Here is a 21,980-nt window from a genome sequence, read left to right on the forward strand (position 1 = left end):
AAACTAATAATTTAAAATATATTATATATTACATATATACATGAATCAGGATTCCAGATAACACATAAAAAACAAGTTTAGTAAATATATAGTAAGGGGATTAATATGTACATTTTTATTGATTATTAATTGAAAATAAAGGAAAACCATGAATATTAACAATGCTACCCAATATTTCCTAAAATAAAGACGGACATTCAAAAGTTTACATAGGCTGAGATTCTATAAAACAATGAATTTTCTAGGGTTCTTATCAATCATACAGAAAGCAACACTTGGCCCAGAAGTGGAATAAAACTCCCTGGTTTTAAGGAAAACATGTTTACCTGGTAAATGTTTTGGAAAGCAGGAAAAAGGTATTATCAAAGACCAAGCAAAGAGCCAAGCCAGAAGAAATCCAATCCACCATGCCCCCAGCCATCGTGGATCATCCTCGGTGATATCAGTGCTATGAGACAGGAAAACAAAAGGTCAAAGTCAACTCTATCTTGTTAATTAAAACTCAAGGGCATATATAGAGGAATATTATTATAATATCCAAAGTTTTAAGTGAAGCCATTGTGATGAATCAGACAACGGATAGCAGGCATAAACAAGAGCTATGAGAATAATGGTTTGCAAAGTATTTCAAAATGACAAATATGGAATACAAGTTTAAAATATTTCATAGTAAATATAAGTATATTGGATATTTGAAAGCATACATAGAATTTCTGAACATTCTTTAACTTTGGCTAAGTTCTTTTTCCTTATTATATTAAATGCATTTCACAGAAAATCATTGATCTATGTTAAAAGCCCATACACTGTACTTCAATTATAGTATTCATTTAAATGTAACATTCTTTTTAAAGTAATGTATTGTTTTTTACAATGGTTTTCATATTTTATATCAAATGCTCTTCCCAAAAAACACACCACCCCTATAACTTATGTAACTCTCCACTGAAATTACAATGTCCTTTCTTAAAAATCCAGCGATTACATTGTTTTATGCACCTGAAACTAATATATTTTTTTTTATATCCAGCTATCTGTTTCAAGGCCTTCCTCTGCACATCTTTTTATATAGTCTCTAAAAGATTAACCTAGGACTAACAGCCCAAAGGACAAATCCAACACCCATAACTACATATTCATTGTTCACAGTCATGCAATGACTATGTAGTTACTATACAAGCATTGTGTAGTTACGATTCCCAGTGGAAAAAGGAGGAAAATGTGGCCTTACCAACGGTCGCTAACTTCTCAATTCAGGAAAAGGAGAAGGTAATTCAGTGGTTAAGAGGGGGGTTTTGGAGTCAAAAAGATCTACATTGATTTATGTCTTTGCCACTTACCAAACTGTATACATCAACTACCGTAAAGAATTATTGGGAGGATTAAATAAAAATATCATGTAAAATAAGGTAACAGAAAAACACCTATGTTGTCTAGAACATAGTATGGGACAAATAAACATTACCTATTACTATCCTTCATAACCACACAATTGTGATCTCTATTGCATTATCAGAACTACTACAGAACTTAGTCTGAGAATCATAGACTCTTGAGATTCTTCAAGCTATCTACCTCTAGGTAAATCTACTGAAACCATAACTAATTTGTATTAAAGTCTTTTTGAACAATGTATGGGGTACTATATGTGTATTTTGAAAAATTTTACTAGGTGACTATTAATCATCCTTACTTATGAATAAATTCATTATACTGAGAGATGGTGTGACATTAATTCATGAAGTAATGCAGCCAAAATGTTATATAAAAATTGTATGTATTCAATTTTGTTTCCTGAAAATTCCTTCACACTATATTCAGAAAATACTGTGAAAATGTTCTGTCTGTGATGTTAACATTACTTAAATGAAGTGTATTTAAATAAAACAAAAATAGATATCGCCTTGCCTTTGTCCCAAACCAACATCAATGTACATGGTTAACAGCTGTCCTCCCAACACATAGCCAACAGCAGGGCCTAATATTGACATAGAATAGCCAATACCTAGAAAAAGAACAAAGACATAGAAAATGGTCATTTGTACAACTTTGCTTTGCATGTCTAAAATAGTGAAGAAAGACAAATATTTTACTGTAGAAAAATTGAAATTATGAAAATTACACATATTTTCACTAAAAAATATCATTGGAATAGTATCACTTGTAAAGTCCAAGAGCTGAAAATATATAATTTAATGTGAAAGTTGTTAGACTTTAATAATAATTGCAATAAACCCAATAATTATAAAATGGAAAGTTATATCATGTTAATTGGCAGCAGGGGTAGTAAATCTACCATTATCCTTTACGATGGTGATAATAAATATTGTTTAGAATTCTTATGGAAGAAAACAATGTGGAATAATAAGCCTTTTGCACTCTGTACATACTCCAAAAGCATTCTTTATTTTTCACCATAGTAGCTGGTAAAAACTTGCATCTGGTCATTTGTTTATTTCTTAAAAGTAAGCGATTAAACACCTGCTCTTAGTGAATCTCCCATTTTTACTTACAGCAGAATTAAACTGACCTTATTTCTCTCAGATATTTAAAAATTCACCACATATAACTTTTTAATTGTTGCAAATTAAGCCCTCATCAGACTCTGAATCTGTGGGCACCCTGATTTTGGATTCCCAGCTTCCAGGACTGTAAGAAATACATTTCTGTTTTTTTATAAACCAACCAATCTATGGTATTCTGTTAAAGCAGTCCGAATGGACTAACGCAGTAGTCTTATTAGCTCTACCTTGCAGGAACATGAGGGAGGGAATTTAAGAGAAACTTAGGTACCAAAAATTAGGTCACAGAGGAAAAAAAGTCGAGTCATATATCAACAAGGTTAACCTGAAATGAAAAACTCCATAGAGTGTCTGGGTACTATCTTGAGTTTCTTTTGTTGACTCTCCTTGAGTAGGATGTAGAAGTCACACCGAATGACAGAGCTCAGTCTCCACACCCTGTGTAAATTAGCCTGGAATTCAAGCAATCTAGACAGTCTACTAGTTGAATTGCATTTCCTGGAAGGCTGGCATGCCCAGAACAGGAAATGGAGCAGTATATTAACAAAACTCTGAACCAAATTCAACTGAAAGACGTGTTTATGTCAGTAAATAATTAAACAAAAAAGTAATATTGCATTTATCTCATGGAAACACCTATGAAATTACAATGAACTTTTAAATAAGCATATGGTATGCTTTACTTATAAATTAAACAAGAAATAAGATGAAATGATACTGAGACATTTATATTACAGAGCAAACTTACCTATGTAGAGAGAAGATTTATGTGTGGGCACAGAATCATCAATAAAGGCTGTTCCTAGTGTATAGAGAGGAGTTCCTCCTGTTCCCATCAAAAGTTGTCCGAAGATGAAGACATACAAGTAGGTAGAAAGTGAAGAACTGGAAGAAGTACAACTGGTCCTATTCCTTGTTGTTAAGCAAGTATCTTTGGAGGGGGAAAAAATAAAATTACAAATATATAGAAATTTAGCTAATAATTTAAATATTTATCTTTACAAATTATACTTGCTTAACATAACCCTCTTTATTTATTTCAATTACTTCACTTTGATTATATTTAACTATTTTAAAATACATATATTACTAAAGGTAATTTATGACATATTACCATGCTGAAATCTAAAAAATATAGAATGAAACTGAGAAACAATACTTTCTTAAGAATCAAACTTAACAAGTTTTCAGGTAAATTAATATAAACCCCATTGAAGCAAGTGGTGCTAGGCAAGGATAGTTTTTAGAGTAACTGAATAAAAATAAAAATAAAAATAAAAACTAGCCATTTTTATTCCAAGTCACAAACGCAATATAACTACTATAATGAATTTATCAATTAACATCTTATTGATTTGAAAAGTGTAATTGGGTTATAAGATATTTTCGATAAAACAGTAATTCTCAATATTTACCACAAAGCAGTAATATTGGAAGGTATGTCTATTGTTTTACAGCTCAAACTATTTTATTAATTTTAGTTTTTTGAAATAATCTATGGGTCTATAGAATATTCCTCTGAGTATCATCAAAGGAAAAATAGTTCTCTTTAAAATTTGATTAACATCTTCTTAAAAATCAGATTCAAATGTTGGGTATAGTAAATCCATATTACCTAAACTCATCTGATAATGTTAAAGAACAAAGTCACTTGTTAACAATACATTCCCAGCCCTTTCCCTTTGAATCTGGTGTAGTATCCAGGAATTTTCATTTTAACAATGGCCTCAGCTAATTCTATTTTCATTTCCTTAATATCATATCGAGACTCATTATTTCCTGACTGGTGAAGTAAGTAAAGTACCAATCCTGAATATTCTTTAACTGGTTCATGGTCATCAAATTTTCAGATGAAAATTTTATGCATAAAATATGTAAACTAATAATGTACCTTATAATATTGCATATATTCATGTTGTAAGAGGTTGATAAATATTTTGTAGGATACTTTGTATTTATAAGTGAACTAGGTCAGTATTATTTATGTTACCTACCTGGCCATGTCAGACATTTGAATTATATAATTCCTGGTTTCAATATTCAGTTTCTTGTAGGTAGTAGATTAGACTAACAATCTCATTATTTTATACACTGCAAAACTGAACATACATGTATTTCTTAGTTTATTGTTTTTTCCTTGTTCTTTCTTACAACAGGTAAACTGCCATTTTTTGTAATAGGTAAGTATCCTTTTGTAGTAATCTAGTAGATTTTTTTTTTTTTTTTTTTTTTTGGCTATAATGTTACTTTCAAAGCAGGTGAGTGGACCCATTTAGATGTTCATTTAAAAAGGTTTTCTTTTTTTATTATTTTGTTTTTTGTGTGTTTGTTTGTTTGTTAGTTTGTTTTTAAAGATTTTTTTATTTGGGGAGGGGAATAGGACTTTATTGAGGAACAGTGTGTACTTCCAGGGCATTTTTTTTCTTTTTTCTTTTTTCCCAAGTCAAGTTGTTGTCCTTTCAATCTTAGTTGTGGAGGGTGCCGTTCAGCTTCAAGTTGTTGTCCTTTCAGTCTTAGTTGTGGAGGGCACAGCTCAGCACCAGGTCCAGTTGCCATTGCTAGTTGCAGGGGATGCAGCCCACCGTCCCTTGGGGGACTCGAGGAATCGACTTGGCAACCTTGTGGTTGAGAGGATGCACTCCAACCAACTGAGCCATCCGGGAGCTCAGTGGCAGCTCAGCTCAAGGTGCCGTGTTCAATCTTAGTTGCAGGGGGCGCTGCCCACCATCCCTTGCAGGACTCAAGGAATTGAACTGGCAACCTTGTGGTTGAGAGCCCACTAGCCCATGTGGGAATCGAACCAGCAGCCTTCAGAGTTAGGAGCATAGAGATCTAACCACCTGAGCCACCGGGCCGGCCCTCTAGTTGACATTTTGATTATATGAGTATTCTGTCAGGTTTTGGTGAGTTTTTGTTGTTGTTTTTTTCTTTTTCCCCAGAGGAAGTAATCCATGAGATTTCAACATGCTTTTGTAAATAAATTTTAAATAGCACAGAAGACTATCAAAAGAAAACAAAACTCTTCCTTACTCCTGCCTGCCTCCAATTTATGCTCTCCCATGTAACTCAGATGAAGGTAATGACCCATTAATATTTCCTTTTATCATTTTTCAGACATTCTTCTCACTCATTCACATGTTTTATATCCATTTACTTTTTTACACAAGTATGATCATACTAAACACACTATTCTTATATTCAACAACTTCCAGTTTTCACTTATAATATCCCGGACATCTCTGATGTTGGAACTTGAAGCTGTATTTAAATTTCTTTGTTGGCACTATTATATTATTCCACAGCATAAATGTCCTATGATTTATTTACCTAGCCCACAATTTATATTTAATAGTTAGTAATATAGCATATGAAAGTATTCTATATGATAGTTTAATTATGGATACATAGCACTATGCATTTGTCCAAATCCATTGAACTTTACAGTACAAAGAGTGAAATTTAATATACACATTTTTCAAAAAATCACTTAAGACGTCAAAAGATTCCAGGATTAAATGCAGAACATGATAAAAGGATCTAACTGTAATACAAATGTATGAAACAACCTTACTAAAGACGGTGGGGGTAAGGATGCTGATCTAGGTAACTTTGGAATGAGTGGAGTCTGCAAGACTGCAGGCAAAAGGAACTGCACATAATCACTGTATTCTAGATGATACAGTTATTTCTCATCCTCTAATTAAAAGGCCTCTTGGAGAAATGGTTGATTCTCAGTCTGGAGCAGGAAATATACAGGATGAGCCTGGATCATTTCATACTGCCAGAAAGTAAGTGATCAAAAAAACAAAAAACCCAATGATGAAGGTGTATCAAAGATACACAGGAGCCAACTGAAGGGACTCTGGTAGCCAAATATGGAATAATTTGAGCAAGAAAATAAATTATCATTGGATCATAAGCCAAAGTATAAAGTATGTATCTACCCAACACATTGAAAAATAAGTGAATAAATAAAGAAGAGACAAATCTCTAGTATAGAACAATTTCCACTAATTTATGTAGACACTCTACCCTCAAAGAGCTAGAGCATAGCTCCCCATTTCTAAGGTGTAGGTACACATAATGACTTTCTTCCAAAGAGTATAATATGGAGAGTGGGAACAAAAAGAGTGACTTCAGACTGGATAACCTGAAAAACACTACCTCAGCCAGATGATCAAGATCGTCATCAAGAGTGATATGTGATGTTGATAGCATATACCCTGATACCATGTGATGAAAATGGCATTTTACCTGTGTGGTCCTCCCCCAAAAAATCTCATAACCCCAGTCCAACCTAGGAAAAACATCAGACAAATCCCAACTGAAGGACAGTCTACAAAACATTTAACCAGTACTCCTTAAAACTGCCAAAGTCTTAAAAAAAAAAAAAACAAAAAAAAAAAAAAAACTGAGCTATTATCACAGCCAAGAGGAGCCAAGCAAGCATGACAACTAAATGTTACTATGGTTCCTGGATCAGATCCTGGAACAGAAAAAGAACATTAGATAAAAATTAAGGAAATCTGAATAAATTTTGGAGTTCAGTTAATAAGTACAAACATTTCAGATGATGTATCAATACTAGTTCATTAATCATAAGAACTGTAGGAACCCTGGGAGGACTGGGCGGCTTTGGGTTAGAGGCAGGAGCCAACAGGCATCATCGACAAATCTAAAGAAAACTGCACTTCAGGGTCTGTTAACACTACAGTTCCACCTGGTGATGATCCAAAACGGGTTCTGGTAACTCTGCAATTTCCTTCTCAGCATCTGGTACTGCAAACAGGGGTTAGCCTCAGAGAGTCTTACGTCCTTCAAACTCCTCTCAGAGTGCTCTTTCACAAGCACAAAAGCTTGTCTCCAGCCATAAAGCCGGTTCAGAACCTGAAGCAGAAACAATTGCAGGCCACCAGTGTCCCTTATCCCGTCTCCAGGCCACTGAATAATACCCAAAAGAGTGAGCAGCCCCTGCCACCAAGCCCTGGAAATAATTCTGAAAAGGAACTGGCATCAAAACAGAAAAATAAAGAATAAAAAAATAATAATAAAGTAAAATAAAATAAGACAAAAGGCTTTGGAAGATCCTGAGATTGTTCGCCGGCTGGGTAAATGAAAGTTCGGTCATGCTTATTTGGCAAGAGAAAAAACAAAGAAAGTTCATCCTGACTCTGTAAATTATTATTTGAAGTTCAACTGGAAAAAGCAGGAGTTGAGCATCAGCTGAGAAGAGAAGTAGAAATACAGTCCCATTTTAGGCACCCAAACATTCTCAGACTGTATGATCATTTCCATGATGCCACCAGAGTTTACCTAATTCTGGAATATGCACCTCTTAGAGCTGTCTGTAGAGAACTTCAAAAACTATCCAGGTTTGATGAGCAGAGAACTGCTCCTTGTATCACAGAACTGGCAAATGCTGTCCTACTTTCAATCAAAGAGAGTTATGCAAAGAGACCTTAAGCCAGAGCATCTGCTCCTTGGATCAGCTGGAGAGCTTAAGAGGAAGATTTGGGGTGGGCCGTACATGCCCCATCCACCAGAAGCACCACCCGCTCTGGTACTCTAGGCCACTTGCCCCCTGAGATGACTGAAGACAGAATGCAGGATGACAAGGTGGATCTCTGCAGCCCTGGACTTCTTTGCTATGAATTTTTAGCCTCCTTTGGAGGTAAGCACATACCAAGAGACCTACAAATGATTACTGCTGGTTGAATTCACATTCCGTGACTTTGTAGCAGAAGGAGCCCAGGACTTCATTTCAGGACTGTTGAAGTATAACCCCAGCCAGAGGCCAACCTTGAAAGAAGTACTCGAACACCCCTGGGTCACAGCAAATTCTTCAAAACCATCAAGCAGCCAAACAAACAAACAAACAAAGAATCAACTACCAAGTAATCTTAACACAGTCGGTGGGGGAGAAACCCATGAGCCACGGCTGCTGGAACAGGCTCCTGTCAGAAAGAGGCTCCTGATATTATTGCCGACTGATTCCCTCTGAGCCAGAGCGCTACAAATTGTTTTTGTGTTTTTTTTTTGTTTGTTTGTTTTTAATGAGCTGGCAGTATCTCCGCCTCCTCATTCAGAAAGTTCCACTTTAGTAAACACGACACTCTGAAGTGAAAGTGGCCATGAGAATCACGCTGATTTCACTGGTTTTATAATCCGGAGGCAGGGTTTGAGTGCAGCGCCCCGCAGCCCATTTGGAGTAAAGCGTCCTTGTGGAAGGTGAACCCCGAGTCAGCTGTGGGTGAAGTGGCCCCTTTGCCCTGACTCGATCACTCAAGAGCTGCTCCGATAACCTTCCAACCAATAACCTTCCAAGTGAGTGTCTGTGTAGCTTACTGTGTGGCCATGCCTGATGAAGCTGTCAGAATGAGGATGTGATTCTTTGAAATGTTAAAATAAAGATATATGTGTGGGGAAAAAAAGAAATGTAGCATACAAAGTAAGATGTTAATAATAGGGGAAAATGGTTGTAGCGCATGTGGAAACTCTATATTATAGTCACAATTTTTCTGTAAATCTGAAACTTCTAAAAATCAAAAGTATTAAAAATATTTAAAGTATAGAATAAAACAACCCATTATAAATAAAACCTTAAACTTTCATAAACATTAAAAATAAATTTAAAAAATAAATAAATAAAACTGTATAGCAGCAGATACCACTACTAAACAAATACTACTGGAGATGCAAAAATAGAAAAAGCTAAAATGGACTTTAATTTTCATCTTTCTCACTCCGAGAGAGCAAATTGTTTAAAGTAAGCAAGAGGTAAACACTATAATCAGTACTATGAATAATATCACAAAGGTGTGACAAGATCACACCTTTGACTATGCTACACTAGCAAAAGGAATTCTCCTGTTAATTTAAGGTTACTGCTCAGTTGACTTTGAACTAGTCAGAAAGGTTGTCCTCAATCCAATCACATGAACCTTTAAAAGCAGGCATTTTCTCTAGCTGGTAGCAGCAGCAAACGTCAGAAATCTGAAGCCAAAGGAAATTCTATGAGCCACTGCTGACTTTTAAGGTGGGAAGGCTCATGTGCCAAGGACTGTGGGAGCTTCTAGACGCTGAGAGCAGCTCCCACTGATGAGCAACAAGGACATGGGGATCGTAGTTCAACAATTCCAAGAAACTGATACTTCTAACAGTTTTAATGAGTTTGGAAAAGGATTCTTCTCTAGAGTCTCAAATGAGAATGCAGCCAGGTAACACCTTGAGTTTGAGACTCTGAGCAGAGAACCCAGCTGAGCTGTGCCAGACCTTCGACCCATAAAGATGGTAAGATAATATATTTGTGCTGTTTCAGGTTAACTCTGCAAAATACGTTATGTAGCAATAGAAAACTAACACAAACATTTTATAAAAACGCTGTCCAAAAAGTAATTTACCTTATTAAAAGGTGAATAACAAAACTGAAAAGCAAATGACATGGCATAATAGTCTCCAAAAGAAAATGTCACCATGATATAAACTTAAAAATTACCATATTGCCAAACTTTAAAAAAAGTAATGAAAATAATTGTGTCTTAAAATCAAAAGCCGAAAGCAGGGATTTTATCATTATAACTCAGGGGTGTCCAAACTTTTTTCAACATTTTTTACCAAGGGCTATATGCGGTAAAATACACAAACAGCCGGGCCACTCACTCGAGGTGAAGTACGTATTGCCTCACCTGGTTTATTTAAGTAAATTAAATATATTTTTTGGAATTTGCTGTGGGCCAATTAACAATGGATTGAGGGCCGCAGTTTGGACACCCCTGTTATAGCTCATAAATGTGGTGAGATTAGAGAAGTAAAAAAAATGGGCTGAAAGAACCCAGGAAAGACATGAAATAAAAAAGGAAAACTACCACATAGAAGTCATACTGGAATGGAGAGACTAGAGACTGTGAGAATTACAGGACAGACAGAACAGGTTTCAGAAATATGAATACAATTAAAGGAACAAAAACTAAGACTTAAAAGATTAGAGAGAAAATTTTAGAAAGGAAATCAAACACATGTATAATCAATCAGAATAGAAAAAACACATATATATTCAAAGGTAAAACTTACGAAACTCTCCTGAAGTAAATGAAGACTGATCTACAATTTTAAAAGGTATAGAGAGCATCCCAGAAAAATTTGTTACAAGACTTTAAACAATAAGACATTCCCTTGTAAACTTATTAGATTTTAAAGACGAAAGATTTCTTTGACAGTCAGCAAAAGAAAAATAGTCACATCATGCAGAAAGAAATGAAAAACACTTAGCTGGCCTCAGACTTTGCTACAGCAACATCAATCCCATAAAGACAGTAAAGGAATGACAAAAGGTAAACCAGTGAAAGATAATGGGACTCACAAATGTTATGCTCCAACTGTTATTTAAACATAAAGTCAAAAGACAAATATTTAAATATATTTAAAATGTCGTAGACTTAATTTTTTCTGGAAAAAAAATAAAAACTACTAGAGAGTATATTTCAGAGATGCCATGGGGACTTGAAGAAGTAATCATAAGTAATATTAAATAATTTAGTAAATTACATCTGTTATAATTAGCTTTATAAAATAGCTAGATTTGCTTGAAAATTCGGTGATATTATTAGTTGAGGAAACTTTTGAACCTAGAATTTCAACTTCTAATGGAACATAGAAAAATTTCTCTTTGCGAGGTATATAAATGTCCAATCACTATGTAGTTTTGTACACCTGAAACTAATAAAAATAAAATCCTTTATAAAAGAGTGAAAAGGTAAAAAAATAAAAATAAAAAATCAGACAAAATACTTTCAACACTAATTTAAAAGCATGTGATTTGAGAATACACCACAAGAGGGACCTCCTATGTTGTTTATGAACATGGAGAGTTGCTAACAAAATTAACGCTTAGAATTTCACTTAATAGAAAAACCTGTTTCCAGTCATTTGCAGGAACTAAAGGCAAAATGGCAAAATAAAATTCAAAATAACATACCAGAATGTTTAGAAGTATCAACCCTCACCCCACTCAGAGACCTGCAGCCTGCTACTCTCCAGGCACTTAGCTTCAAAACCTGGAATTTAAAAGGCACTACACTTTCCTCTGGGTCCATCCTGCTGCCAAGGCAGGAAGCTCCAGTCTGAGATAGGGCTCCACACCCCCAGCCACAGTTTTCTGACAGTATTTCTAGGAGGTACCCAGGCCTTTTGAGGAGCAGCATCGTTTTCTGGGAAACCAGGTCTGCCTAATTACCTGCATCAGGTACTTTGAAGTGGACAACTTTAATCAAAAACAGCCTCTTTTCTACCCTTCCCAGGAAGTTACTGGAATTCTTCTCCCCTGGCTCTACTTCCCATCTCCTAGCCACTGCTCTGAAGAAGGAGAAAGGGCTGTTGCTTTTGCTTAAACTTGACTATTCCCAAGTCTTAACAGCATCTTCTGGTCTGAAGGAAGTAGCTCATCCCTATAGCCTTCTCCTACAGTATAACCTCTCTCTGCTCACCTATCCTGTTACCAATCTTTCAGAAACCTTTCTTGCTAAACTTTACAGAAAAAAAACTATCTTTGAGTTTCAGTGTCTGTGATGTGGGCCCCTCTATGCACAGGGCTCAGGGCAGGACCCTGCTGTCCAGGCCTAAAGACAGCTGGTGGCAGAGAAAGCACGAAAAACACCGTTGCCAAAGGTCAGCAGCAACAGTCTGAAGCCCCGATTTCCCCTGCCTGAAACCAATGTGGGAACCAGAGATGAGATGGGTGGCAGCATGGCCTTCTTGAGCTTCTGTCGTCCATAAAAATAGAAAAGGTAGGTGGGAAGAGGTTGCACAGGGAACATCACAGACAGTTCAGGACACCTTTGCAAGAACTGAAAGAGGAGCGAGCCTTTGCTTGTGCCACCAACCTGCCTGGGATGCAGCCTGATCACTCAGCTCCTATGGGAACCCAACTGAGTCAATAAAGTGATTTTCAAAAGGAGCTACCACAGCATCCATACAAAGATGTTGTAAGAAACAAAAACGTACCTTTATTAAATTAAGATTAGGACATTTATCACACACACACAATTTCATGGAGCCGATGAAAAGTGTGAACACAAAGCAATTATTTATAGGGGAAGAGAGCAAACCAGAAATGAAATAACTTAGAAAATAAATGGTGAAAGAAAGAGATGAAACATATGCTGGCAGAATCCAGGAAAGAAGTAAAAGGGAAAAATCAAAACCCCATAGAAATGAAGATAAAATTGAAAGGGACACAAAGGTGAACAGACTGAAAAACATAGTAACAGGCATATATAGTATAGAAGTGAAAAAAGTGAGCGCAATGAATGATAAAGAAAAAAAAGAGGAAATGTTATATAGATAGCTAGATATAGATATAGACATATATATACATATATATAAATATATATGTATATATAATATATATTATATATATATATATATATATATATATAGGCCAAAGGATATCATATGTACACATAATTGAAGTACCTGAGGAAAAAAACCTAACATCATGGAATAAAATGCTCACAGATATAATTTAAGAAAATGTCCCTAAAATTAAAAAATATATCTATAAATATATATACTTCAATCTGCATAACTGGTGCCAGGGAAACATGCCATGAACAGTCTTCACCAAGACATAGCTTAGACTGGATTTTGACAAGACACTCTGAATTGCACAGACATATGGACTACTGAGAATGTTCTTTGTAGAGAATACCAACAGGATACTGTATATCAAGTGTCACAAACACTTCTAAAGGACTTCAGAATACTCAGGGGGACAGAGGCTATTGAGTACTTAAGTAATATAAGAATGGGATAAGAAATTCCAAAATAAGCAATGATCAAATTAGGAATGTACAAAGGAAAAACAGTGAGGTTACAAATACAAACGGCACCTTCTGAAAAAAACACACTAACCTTTAACTACAATGAAGTATATCTTATTTTATTCACATTGCATTTGTTCTAACAATATGTATATTGTTCAAACTATATATATATATATATATATATATATATATATATATATATATATACTGTATGTTGCTTCTCAATACTCAAAGCTTTCACAAATATTTCCAAACCAAATCTTTACAATGACACTCTGCATTTTACAAATGAAGAAACTGAAGCCCAAAGTCACATTATGCATCCATAACCCAATAATCTGATTCCTATTCTTCTGATCCCCCAATGAGCATTGAGCTACAGTTTAATAAGCTGACCCATCAACTAACAAGGTATAAGGCATGGTTTCCCCAAGTATACTTTATGGAACCCTAGGCTTCTGAGAATTTCCATCAACAAAAGGGTTCAAATTAGTTTGAAAAACTCTGTACTCTATTCTTGCACATATCCTCTTAAACAGTAATATGCGTGCATTTATATGTAATATGATTAAGTTTTATACATCATCCATCAGATATTCAAGTTGCTGTTTTCCTCCATTAACGTCTATCGTCTCACAGAACTAGTGCTCTATAAAACACTTTTAAAACACACTGGTTTGAAGTATGACCGAGGTGTGAAGTAAAACAAAACAACCCTAGGTAATTAAATTTTTTTTTAATTTAACTAACCCTTGTATAGGTAGACTTAAATCTTAGAGGGTTAGTGTTATCAATGATCATTTAATGATTCCTATTGTCAAGATTTAGGATTTTGCCTTTCACCTTCTCTCTGACTAGCTCTCTCTTTAGAATGAGCATCTACTGTAACGCATATAGAAACTGTGAAGATGATGCCAAATCTCAATGTTGAACTTCCAATCTCTCTTAGGCTCTAGAACTATATTTTCTAATGCCAGATTTCTAAAACAAACTCACCCTCTTTCTCACAGAGCCAACTTTTCTACCTGATTTTCCAATATTGGTTTATAACATCCATTGTCTAATAATCAAGTTTAAAACATAAAAATCCTTCAATATTATAGTCCATGCCTATCATGGACACACCATATGCTTTTCCTACTGAAATTGTACCCTTGTTCAAGCCCAGCTCAAATTCCACTTCCTATTAAAAGTTCCCCTGAATTGCCCAAAGGAAATTCTTTCTTCTTTCAGGGACTATAAGCCCTAAAGTTTTAACTGGCTATATAATTCACTGGGTTCTTGTTTATCATGCTTTACTTATTACTCAGACTCACACATGTTAATAACAATAATAACAGTAATATTTACTGAGAGCTTACTTTATGCATGGTCATTCACTGATATGCATTATCTTATCTAATCCCCAGAAACATTCTGTGAAGGAGGTACGATTACTTTCCTCATTTTACAGATGAGTAAAGTAAAAATTCGATTAACTGCCACAAAATCTCTAAGAATTAAGGGCCTAACAGACTAATCTTATAGTTAATGGTGACATAAAGTGAAGTTAATTGGTTAAATATCTTGGGATGTGAATTCAAAACTTTCTGTAAGGCTTTCTGACTATCGAGATAAAAAAGTACAAAAACTTTTGACATAAGATCTAACAGTCAATCTCTTTATCTTCTCTAAAATGCAAACTCCTGACCTAACCCGGTATTAACCCATTAAAAAATAAGAAAAACAGAATCCAATACTATGCATATACTAGGAATGACCACAAATACATAAAAAAAACTTTGAAACATTAGAAAAATTCTATGTACAATCTTATACCAAGAGATTTGAAAACCTCTTAAAATTAAAATTTTGACTATAAATGATATAAAACTCGAATGAAGCTATGATTCTGGAATAAATTAAAGTCTATCTCTAAAATTAACCTATCTGAAATGTTTTTTCCTGGAGAATTTATATTAAAGCTCAATCAAAAACTATCAATCCTTGTGTGTCCTTTAAACTGTTCCAATACAGAAAAAAAAATAAAATACAAGGTTCCCAACTTGTTATAAGGTATTAGTACAATTTCATTTCAGAACAGCAGTCATTTGAAAGGAGGAACTTGAAATATTTTTTTAAAAGACTAAAATTAGAACCTGTATGGATATTCTTCTGTATTGGTTAAGGTTGCAGGAGGATACAGACAAAAGGGTTAACTGCAGCAAGTTTAACATTTTTTTTTTTTTTTTTTTTTGAACGCAGATTGTTTTATGGGGTGGGTTGTTTACAAAGGCAGAGTTAAGGAAACAAACAGTGAAGGCCAGTTACTGAAACCCTGCAAGGACTGTAGCTGTAGGGGGCACCTTCTGAGAATGTGGTCTGAGCAGAAGCACACAGCAATTTTTGCAACATGTCTAGTGGGTAGCACACCTGGAAAATAAGCACTACAATATCTTTCTTCCCAACAGGCTGAACTCAATTAGAAACCAGGAGACAAACATGCCAGGGTGATATAGTCCATAGGGCTTCTGTGGGATGATAAATAGTGAATGACGGATCTGGCAGGACACCGAATATCTAGCGCTGTCCATTTTTTTTTCCTTTGATACCTCTGCATCCACTTTTATCTTTGTCCCGATAAAAACACATCTCCAACACAAGAAAATCCACAGAAACCTATCAGCAAAATATCATCCTGGGGTAATGTTAATACAGTTATTCTCCCACCTGGAACCAAGACTGAAATGTTAGCCACCACCAGTGGGCTTCAGATAAGTGGTGGAGAAAAACAAGAGCAGTAGGACAATTAACAAGCAAGCTCTGGAGTTCTTCTACAGCTTGTCTAAAGGTAAAATACTTTTTATTACAGACTTAATTGCTTTTATTATTGGAATTGAAACTGGGAAAAAATTACTAGATTGATAACATATGGAGATAACAAGAAACACAATTTACTAAAAGAAAATGACATGGCTATGGGTAATTTATCCATATTTTTAAGAAATGAATATTACCACATATTATTACTAGATACCCCATGAACAATTCAATAATATTATAGATCCTTAGAATTATTTCAATAAAGAAATCCTTTAACTTTGTTAATTCCTCAACTTTCTGAAATAGTTCCTTGTTCCCCTCCTCATTTGTTTGGGGGGGGGGGGCTCTCCTGTGCATTTTAGGATGTCCCTCCCCTATTCAACAAGTATCTACTGTCTCCTGTATGTTAAATAATGTAATGAACAAGGATATAAGCTTGTGTGCTAAATTTCTTTTTTAAGTAACATATTTTAATATCCTACGGAACTTTATGGGACGTTGAGTTTCTGACACTTTCCAATAACCAAAATAACTGAAGGTAAAGTCATTTTTGGTGTTCAATGGATCTTTGCCAAATATTCTGGGTGGAATGAAACGGATTAGAAAGACTAGAACTTTAGAGTTAGAAGAGGCAACTGCTTCTCAACCAAATCCTATGAAAGATAAAAGTCAGAAGGCTTTTGAGGAATAAAGATCAATTGAAAAAGACTGTGACGTGGAGAAAATCAAGGCTATGGCCCCATCCATTGTGAATACTATTGGATGGATTAAGGTGGCATCAAGCAAATGCTTTTAATTGGAAAATATGTCTCAGAGAAAAGTACCTAAGGGTATGGCTCTCCCATTAGTCTGTAGGCTTAATTAAGTCCAGAGAGAGGCATGAGGTTAAGAAAGAAATATAGCAAAATTATGAGTGTGGTTATTCATACATATACCTGAAACAATTAGATAAACTAGTTTTTCAAAGAGCTGCACTACCAAATGAACCATTAGCCTCTTCTAAGGCAGATTATGACTGAATGAGTATTAAAGTGACCCTTAGTTCCCCAATTCCTATAGGTAAGAACAGGCTGATATAGCTTCTAAGCATCCAAGGAGTACAGTCTCCATTTGTAACCAAAGATGATAAAAAAAAGGATCCACAGAGAACAATAAACTATGAAGCCCCTCCCAAGAAGCAGAAATAGGGTTTAGCTAAGGAACAACCATACCATTTTCCCAGTGGGATTTCAGAATTTCTCTGAACAATGACTTCCGTATATTTTCCCCTTTCCAAAGAGTAATAATTACTGTGACAAATACATTTCTTTATATTTGGGTTACAAGAAGGAAACAGAGAATTCAAATTGGGAATTTAAGAGAGTCAAATTAACTCAAAATGTATCACAGACTTAAATGTAAAATGGAAAACTATAGGACTTTCAGGGGGAAAAAAAAAATAAAGAAAGAAGTATTTGGGATTAAACCTTGGCAAAGAATTCTTAAGACTTGACCTGAAAAGCACAATCCATAAAAGAAAAAAATTGGTAAAGTTGAACTTCATCAAATTTAAAACATTTTGCTATGTGGAAAACCCTGTTAAAGAGGGTTGCAAAAAGACAAGCTGGTGACTGGATGAAAATATTTGCAAACCACTTATCTGATAAGGATCTAGCAATTACCAACCTTCCTCCCCCAGCCCAGGGCCCCAGGCTGCAGCAGCCAGCACCAACCAGCCAACCAACCCAGCAGCCTCGGAGAGGTTACCAAGCGGGCACCAGCTAACACCAGGCACAAGCAGCCTACACAGAAGTCACTCCTACACAAGGGCACCTCTTCAAGATTGGGAGAAAAAGCTATTTCGTCTAATTCATAAAAACAAATGCAGAAAGTCAAACAAAATGAAAAGACAAATATATCACAAATGAAGGAACAGGAAAAAAACCCAAATGAAACAAAAATCAGTAATTGTTCTGGTAAATAATTCAAAGTTATGGTCATAAGGATGCTCACCGAACTTAGGAGAAGCATAGAGGAACTCAGCAAGAACTTCAACAAAGAGTTAGAAAATATAATAAAGAATCAGAGCTAAAGAATACAATCACTGAAATGAAAAATATACTAATGGAAATCAACAGCAAATTAGATAATACAGAAGAACAGGTTAGCGACCTGGAAGACTGAATGGTAGAAATCACCAAATCAAAACAGCAAAAAGAAAAAAGAATTTTTAAAACAGCAAAAAGACAAAAGAATTAAGGGACCTCTGGGGCAATACCAAGCACACTAACATTTGCATTATAGGGATCCCAAAAGGAGAAGAGAGAGAAAAATAGGCAGAAAATTTATTTGCAGAAATAATGACAAAAAGCTTCTCTCACGTAGGGAAGGAAAATCACATCCAGGTCCAGGAAACACAGAGAGTTCCAAACAAGATGAACCCAGAGACCCACACCAAGACATATCATAATTAAAATGGCAAAAGTTAAAGATAAAAAGAGAATCCTGAAGGCAGCAAGAGAAAATGAATGGTCACATACATAGGAAACACCATAAAGCTGATTTGTGACAGAAACACCATAAAACTCTTAGAAGAAAATATAGGCAATAAAATCTTTATATCAGTCTTAGAGGTATTTTTTTGGATATATCTCCCCAGACAAGGGGAACAAAAGCAAAAATAAATAAATGGCACTACATCAAACTAAAAAGCTTTAGCACAATGAAGGAAACCATCAACAAAACCAAAAGACAACCCAGAGAAGCTATTCTCAAATTACATATCTGATAAGGAATTAATATATAAAGAACTCATACAATTCAACATCAAAAAAACAATCTGTTAAAAAATGGGTAGATGACCTGAACAGACATTTTTACAAAGACCTACAGATGGCCAACAAACGTATGAAAAGATGCTCAACATCATTAATAGTCAGGGAAATGCAAATCAAAACCACAATGAGATATCACCTCACACCTATCAGAATGGCTATTATCAAAAAATCAACAAATAACAAGATATGGGGAAATGGGAATCCTTGTGCATTGATGGTGGGAATATAAACTGGGGCAGACACTAAGGAAAATTCAAAATAGAACTACCATATGACCTTGCAATTCTACTTCTGGACATTTGTCCAAAGAAAACAAAAACACTAACTTAAAAAAATATATGCACCTCTATGTTCATTGCAGCATTATTTACAAAAGCCAAGATATACCTAGGTATCCATGGGTGGATGAGTGGATAAAGAAGATGTGATTATATCTATATCTATATCTACACACGCACACCATGGAATATTAGAATATTATTCAGCAATTTAAAAAAATGAACTCTTGCCATTTGCAGCAACATGGATGGACCTAGAGGGTATTATGCTAAGTGAAATAAGTCAAACAGAGAAAGATAAATACCTTATTATATCACTTATATGTGGAATCTAAACAAAAAAAAACAAAACAGAAACGAATTCACAGATAGAGAACTGATGGTTGCCTGAGGGGTGGGGGTTGGGGGAAAAAATTAAGAGGAATAAGAGGTACAAAGTTCCAGTTATAAAATAAATAAGTCGTGGGGATGCAATGTACAGCACAGGGAATATAGTCAATAATATCATAAAAACTTTTTGTGACCCAGCAATCCCTCTCCTGGGTATCTACCCAAAAAATCTGAAAACATGTATCCATAAAGACATGTGTGCTCCAATGTTCATTGTAGCTTTATTTATGGTGGCCAAGACATAGAAACAATCAAAATGTCCTTTGATAGATGAATGGGTAAAGAAGATGTGGTATATATACACAATGGAATACTATTCAGCGGTAAGAAAAGATGAAATAGTACCATTTGTGACAACATGGATGGATCTTGAGAGTATAACGCTAAGCAAAATAAGTCAGACAGAAAAAGTAGAGAACCATATGATTTCACTGATATGTGGTATATAAAACTGAAAACAACAACAGGTCAAGACAAACAAATGAAGGAACAAAAACTTATAGACATAGACAATAGTTTATGAGTTTCCACAGGGTAAGGGGGACGGGGAGCTCTAGAAGAGGGTAAACAGGGTCTAATATATGGTGATGGAAAGAGAACTGACTCTGGGTAATGAACACACAATGTGAGATATAGATAATGTATTACAGAATTGTACATCTGAAATCTACATATCTTTACGAACAATTGTCACCCCAATAAATTTTAATTAAAAATAAAAAACGTTTTTGTAGTGACAGGTGGTTACTAGACATACAATGGTGATCACATCCTAAAGTAAATGTAGAATCACTATGTTATACACCCAAAACTAATAAAATATTGTATGTCAACTATATTTTAATTAAAAACAAATTAATTAAAAACTCTACACTTGGGGGGGGAAAAATCTAGTACTTAGAATACATCAATAACTCTCGAAACCTAACAGCAAAAAATTAAACAATCCAGTTAGAAAAAGGGCAAAAAAACATGAATAGATATTACACCAAGAAGGATAAACAGATGGCAACTGAGCGTATGCAATGATTCTCAACATCATTAGCCATTAGTGAAATGCAAATTAAAACCACAATGAGATTTCACTGCAACTATCAGAATGGCTAAAATAAAAAATAATGAAAACACCAAATGCTGGCAAGGACGCAGATAAACTGGATCACTCATACACTGCTGATGGGAATTTAAAATGGTATAGTCACTCTGGAAATACAGTTTAATAGTTTCTCAAAAACCTAAACATAGAATTATCATATGACCCAGCAGTGTTATTCCTAAGAGTCTATCCCAGAGAAATCAAAACTATGTTCACACAGAAAAGTTATGTTCATAACTTTGTTATTAATAGCCAAAAAACTGGATCAACTCAGATGTCCCTAAACAGGTGAATGGTTAAACAAACCGTGGTACATCCATACCATAAAATATTTACTAATTAGCAATAAAAAGGAATGAACGTTTGATAAACATAACCCTGATGAGTCTTCAGAGAATTATTCTAAATGAAAAGAAATTCCAAAATGTTAAATACTGTATAATTACCAAAATATAGTAAAATCTTTAAACATAAAAATGAGGTAATTTATAATAGAAAACTTTTTAAATGTAAATACTCAACTATAAGAAAGATTAAAATATAAAATAGAACGCTATGCAAGAGTAAGAATGCTCACAGGCTGCAAACTATGCAAAATATTATATTAACTGTAAAATAAAGGCACAGTAAAAACATTAAGATAATTCCAAAGTTGTTCGCCTTGAGAAAAGAATAACAATAAATTGGGTTTTTTTTCTCTTTCCACTTAGTATTATTGAAATTGTTTACAATGACCAATAGAACTTCTGTAACCAGAAAAAATAAATGTATTAACAAAAAACACAACAAAGAAGGGTTGACTAAATAGATTATAAAATAAAATAATATGAAAACAATATTTCAACATGGTATTTTGAGTGGATCCGATTAATCTGAGCTACACCAAATAAATTTATTTTCTTATCTCATAAGAATAGAATTCTGGGAACATATCTAATTAAAACCCTTTCTAATATATTACTTTCAAATTGTTTGGCCAAACTCTGGGAACCTGTCAATATCAAGTGGTGCCTACAAAAAAAAAAAAAAAAAAAAAAAAAAAAAAGTACCATATTGAAAGATTTTTAGTTTTTCATGCTATCTTGTAACTATCATTGCCAATAACTAAACCACGAAAGGCACTTTTTTTACATCAGTATAGCTGTTACTTAATTATTATAAACATCATTATTCACTGCTACTAGTTAAACGAGCAGTTACCAAACACCAGGCACTACCTTAGCATTGCTTGTGTATAATTTCCTATGAGGTAGCAG

General features: G+C 34.6%; 1 protein-coding gene and 1 pseudogene across 1 annotated transcript in view; one reads left to right on the plus strand and one right to left on the minus strand.

Moving 5' to 3' along the window:
* SLCO4C1 (solute carrier organic anion transporter family member 4C1) overlaps positions 1-21,980 on the minus strand; it is a 51,667-nt gene that overhangs the window by 19,210 nt on the left and 10,477 nt on the right. The window contains exons 3-5 of the mRNA XM_019727929.3: positions 3,271-3,453; positions 1,909-2,005; positions 327-448 (exon numbers count right to left, since the gene is read on the minus strand). Of these exons, the coding sequence (XP_019583488.3) occupies positions 327-448; positions 1,909-2,005; positions 3,271-3,453 (402 nt within the window). The remainder of the gene's footprint in view (positions 1-326; positions 449-1,908; positions 2,006-3,270; positions 3,454-21,980) is intronic.
* Positions 6,243-9,014, plus strand: LOC109445527 (aurora kinase A pseudogene; annotated as a pseudogene).

Source organism: Rhinolophus sinicus, chromosome 3 (assembly GCF_057876585.1).
Source record: "Rhinolophus sinicus isolate RSI-liver-muscle chromosome 3, RSI-T2T, whole genome shotgun sequence".
Lineage (NCBI taxonomy): Eukaryota > Metazoa > Chordata > Mammalia > Chiroptera > Rhinolophidae > Rhinolophus > Rhinolophus sinicus.